This window comes from Cydia fagiglandana, chromosome 1 (genome assembly GCF_963556715.1).
Source record: "Cydia fagiglandana chromosome 1, ilCydFagi1.1, whole genome shotgun sequence".
NCBI lineage: Eukaryota > Metazoa > Arthropoda > Insecta > Lepidoptera > Tortricidae > Cydia > Cydia fagiglandana.
In genome coordinates, this window is record NC_085932.1 from 5,101,664 (window position 1) to 5,106,988 (window position 5,325).

The following is a 5,325-nucleotide window of genomic DNA, read 5'->3' on the forward strand; positions in this document are numbered from 1 at the left end:
AAAAGTGGCATACTAGATATAAGCGACAATTTGAGAAGCAATTTCTACCTAGTTTATTTTACTGGAGTTTCTTTACATTCAGTTTCAATAAAATGATAAACAATGAAACTGGTATTTTTAGTATTATTATGAGATAAATAAAAATATCGAACCAAATTTATACACACATTAATGTATAAAAAAAGAGAACCACATAACAGAGTGTGCGTGTTTGTCAGGTTTTTTAGAAGAACGTATTATTATTATTTGTATCTCCTTTCTGGATTTCACGGGCCTATAAATCCCGGTCTTTTGATAGGCTTGCGTGGGGATACAGATCCAACACGTAGAGGCCGTTTGGAGAGCTTTAATGTCATGTAGAACGCCTGCTGGAACCCGTTCACAGGCGCAACAATAGACACCCATGAACCGGTCACAGCAGGCATTGGGACTATTGTAGAAAAAGTGAACAGCGTTCCGGTCTATAGATTGCAGTTTGGGTGGACAATGAAACTGGGCTATTGCAAAGAGGTCCGGACACCTGCCATAACAATGTTAACACCGTCATCGAGGCAGGTGGTGACTCGCCGCTGACTAGATGGGCCCCTGAAACTGCCGTCGTAAAGACGACCAGGAGCAACATCGATGTGAGCGGCTCAGGGGTGTCGAGAGGTGTGCGCCGCTTTCTACCCAGTGGCTGTTACCAGCCACTGTGCCAACTCGCGTCTTATGCATCTTTCACTTCCACCCCTGGAGCATATAGCTCTAGCGACTCCTCTCTGGACGGCCAATGAAGGCAAGCCAGAGCTGAGAGTCCTGCGGGTCCCCTTGGGGTCCACTCCGACCGACGAAGACACGCCGGAGACGGAGACCCTGACCGACTCTCGGGAGCACTCGGGTCCGTGGGGTCGTTACTCCCCAACAGCTCGCCACAAGCTGCCCTGCGGGCTTATTATTATTATTATTGTGGTGTTGTGGGCCTTTGAGTGTCGCATCGACCAGCATTGATCTATTGTGACGGCCCTTTAAAGTTCATTACTAATGCCCGTTGCATCCAGAAAGTTCCAGATTCTTTGGGCCGTAATGTTCTGTACCTCATGGGTTGCACTACGTGTCGCCCTAGGTAGGTACTTCTTTTTGACATTAGTGGTCCACAAGAGCAGAGAATGTGCATTGCAGTCTCCTCTGACTCCTGACAGAACCTGCATGTCGCATCTTGTTTCTTCCCAATTTGAAACATATGTTTATTCAACTTACAGTGTCCAGTCAGTATTCTGGTCACCGCGCAGGTTTTGTGCCTTTTGAGTCCTAAAAGCTCCTTAGCAGTTCTGCTGTTGAACCCTTTGATTAGAGCTTTCGAGTGTTCTTGTCCTTTAACGAACTTCCACCACTCGGTTGCTCTCGTTTTTTCTAACTTGCTGAGCAGAGAATATGCATCCCGTTTTGTGATTCCACAGAACGGTTCTGGGCCGACCAGGGGTGTGTCTGCGCCCTTTCTAGCAAGTTCGTCCGCTTCTTCGTTTCCGTTAATGTCGGAGTGCCCTGGTACCCATCTAAGTGTGACTTTGTTGGAGTTAGCCAGTGCATTTAGGTTTGTTTTACAGTTCTGGACTAGTTTTGAGTTTGACTCAAGGGATTCTAGTGCCAGCAGAGCAGCCTGGCTGTCTGAGTTGATGTAGATATGCTGGTGTCTTAGGTTTCTATCCAGGTTGATCTCCGCACATTTGTTGATGGCGAAGACTTCTGCCTGGAAGATTGAGGCTTGTGTGCCCATGCTGACGCTAGCTCTGAGCTTAGGTCTCTCACCATAGATCCCACATCCTACATCATTGCCTTTTTTGGAACCATCTGTATACCAAACGTGGCTTCCCTCTTCGACGTACATTTGGTTGTTGATCCATTTGTCTCTAGGAGGTATTTCTACTGTGTACAGTTTGGTGAGATGACATTCGGTGTGCGTGTCATCAGTGGGCATGCTAAGGGTTCTATTTGCAAAAACCCAGGCCTTTAGATTGGCTAATGCCTGAGAGCGCCATTTTGGCCTGTTTAGCGTGCATATTCTGTAGGCGCACTGCTTGGCCTCCTTTTGCACCTGCAGGTGGAGTGGTATGATGTCTAGCAGTGCATCTAGGGCCGCTCCCGGTGTCGAGGAGAAGGCGCCTGTTGCTGTTAAACAAGCCGTGCGTTGCAGGCTGTTTAGAGTGTCTATTGCTGTCTTTTGGTTGGTTTTGTTACACCAGACTGCGGAGGCGTAGGTGACAATTGGCCTCACTACCGCTGTGTATAACCACATAGCAATTTTGGGTCTTAAGCCCCATCTTGCTCCTGCCATTCGACAGCATGACCACATGGCCATTTTTGCTTTTTGCATAATGTTTCTCAGGTGAGGGTTCCAAGTTAACTTTTGGTCAAAAGTGACCCCTAGATACTTGACCTCATCCGAGAACGGTATTATTTGTCCTAAATTAAGTCTTGGTTTTATTAGTTTATCGAGCTTCCGTTTCCTTGTGAATGGTACTATTACAGTCTTGCTCGGATTAATGGACAAGTCATTTTCTTTACACTGTAACAACAAAATTTTAATTCTTCATTTTTTTTCAATATTGAACAGTATGTGACCCTGACCCATATTCGTTTGATACCCTTAACGCCATCTAGCGAGCTCAGTCGATAACAACATGGTCCGGGTTGCTAGATTAAAAATAATTTCGGTGCCTTCCTACATTTTTGGTTTTTTTAATCGCAGGTCGTTGTAAATTAAAATTGTCTTCAAATATTTTTTTTATTCGTCGGCGCGTTGTATTCAATATTATTCTAAGCAAACTAAATAGGAAAGAAAGCGTTTTTTTTTGTCAAGTCATGTGGTGTTCGGCCGAGCCCCGTTCGGACTCTGGTAACCCCGTCGTTTGATCTGTCACCGATGGCTCGCCACGTAGCTAGCCGTTCTTTTTGGATTTGGAAGAGATCGTAGCAAGGTGGTTCGTTTCCTTTGCCCAGCGGCCTGGTGCTGTCTGATGGCTTCTACCTATATCGCGGTTTAAGCCGCCTAATCGTAAGTAGCTAGTCGATTCCTTAATTGTTTTGGATGGATTTGTTAGTGCAGTGCTGATTGTTTTTATATTATTGCAGCTCGTTGGATGTGAATCGTCCTGGAAATTGAAGCCCCGGGTGCATTGGAATTATGCAAGTCCTTTCCTACGCCCGCTTATTGTCTGCCCCGGGTAAGCAGCGACCTACTCGCAGTCCAGTATATTTATTCGATTCTGTGAATGTCTGTTCCGTTACTTAGTAGTTTTATAAATTTCAGGGTTTCAAGATTTACCGTCTTTATTACAAGTTTACGGGGTGGCCTCAAGATGCCAGCTTCTACAAGCCGAGCTACCAGTGGCAAGGAGCTGTGCCAGGCATTTCCATACTTCCACGCAGAGGTTCCTGGCCAACGTGGCGGTTGTATTGTTTACGGTCTTTCGAAGTTTTGGAGGTTAGATCGACCCTTTATTTAATATTTATTACTGAACCAGAGATGCTGGTTCTGGCGCCCTCATACCCTTAGTACCTTTTAATTTGTCCGTCAGTAGGCTGCTTCTACCAAAACATTTTAAAAAAGAGTTCGCTATACCCATAACTGTTCCCTCAACACTTAAATAAGAGTCTGATGCTCATGTTATTTAGATAAGAGCTAGTTTACCTTAAGTTCCTGTCATTAAGGCCCTTAAGGCTCTCCGGGTTAGTTTTGAAATTATTTAAATAAATGTTTTATTCATATTGTCTAGTTTCCTTAATTAATTAAGAAAATATTCCATATTAGTACCCCTAAATAATAGTTGTTTCAGCGGCAGCCCACGTGGGGCAATGTTAGCGAACCTCTTTGGTCACAGTGTGTTAGCTAAAGGGAGTTTTATTTTTGGTAGAAACGGTGCTGCTTGTATTCTTGTATTGTGTTCAGGATAACCGATTATTACCTTTTTTTAATTTAAAATTTAACTACATTACATAACTGTGTAAGTTAATACTGTTACCACATGTGAGCATACTTTTATAGGTTAGGTCATGTACCTAAATGAGTGTGGAGTTATATTTATCTATTACTTGCGTTGTACTGTTTAGTACTGTGTAAAGATTATTAATTAAATTGCAACTAGTGGAATAGTGTGTGGAATGTTAAACGTAAGTTAACTTTTACTTTAATTTAAAAAATAATAATACAAAGGTGTAATGTTAGTGGACAGTTCTGTACCAAGGTGTAAGACTTGTTGTTCTTTCAATTAATTTTTTCTTCCTCGGTGGGAGGTTACTGTATTTGTACTTAGTTGACTGTACACCTGTTTAAAATGTAACGATATTTTATTAATTATAAATGTGGCGTTGTAAAAAGTTTGAGGGAGCAAATTTGGAAGTTATAGTGAAGTACAGTCAGCAGGTGTTTTCAATTATTAAATTTATTACGGGATGTTTGGAGTTGAAGTTTAAAATAAATAAAATTAATATTAAATAGTTTCTTGACGTGGTTGGGTACAGTCAGTCACAATTATTGTTGTTGACTTACGTTTTTTTTTTAAATAACTTACCGTTATTCAAATAGCGGTTTACCTTTAAGGTCGAATCTTATTGTAGTAGTTTTAACAATTGTTTCGTACGGGAGTTATGTTTATTACCTACTTTTCCTTATCTATTATCTCGACTTAAACCGAGTTTTTCCTTATTGTTGTTACTTTAGATGGAGTAAATATTTACTTATTAGTTAATTATCGGTGATTGCGCGTTTTTTTTTGTTGATGTTCGGTAGGAGTTTTTTTTGTGTTGCGTGCAGGAGTTTTGTTTATGTATTACTTACTTTCTTTCGATCGTGTCTGAGCAAACGTAACTCAGGCACGTGGTTTGTTTGTTGTTGGGGGGCGAAGAGGACGATTTAAAGACTCTTCGCGTGTTTACCGGGGTGCTGGCGTTTTAAACCAGCATTCCAAACGGCACTGGCTGGTCGGGTTTTGGCGGACTTTAAACCGTCAAGCTCTTAATAGCAGTGCCTTCTACCTTGTTAACGCTTTGCGGTATGACTTAAATCATATGCGTGAACGTTAATGTTGATGTTAGGGGGTTGTTATGTGGCACACGCCTTAAAGCGTTGTCCGCAAACATCGGATTTTTTTTGTCAGACTGACAGACTTGCATTGCCTGAAATGGAGCCTGTACAGTCGACTTCCTTGTGTGTCTCGTGTTGTTTCGAACGTTACCGTCTGCCTGTCGTTTAGACACAGCTGGTCAATGTATCATTGTGTTGTGTTATTGTCTCATTTCCGCGTTCAGACCTGTGACGTCTGACAGTCACGGCCTGATATGCGCGCTAGG

At 42.5% G+C, this 5,325-nt stretch overlaps 1 protein-coding gene across 1 annotated transcript; it reads right to left on the reverse strand.

Annotated features, from left to right (window-relative positions):
- Window positions 1-956: 956 nt before the first annotated feature.
- On the reverse strand, window positions 957-2,434 carry LOC134679679 (uncharacterized). Its single transcript, XM_063538631.1, has one exon. The coding sequence runs from the start codon at window positions 2,348-2,350 to the stop codon at window positions 989-991; it is 1,362 nt and encodes a 453-aa protein (XP_063394701.1). The 5' UTR covers window positions 2,351-2,434; the 3' UTR covers window positions 957-988.
- Window positions 2,435-5,325: the final 2,891 nt, after the last annotated feature.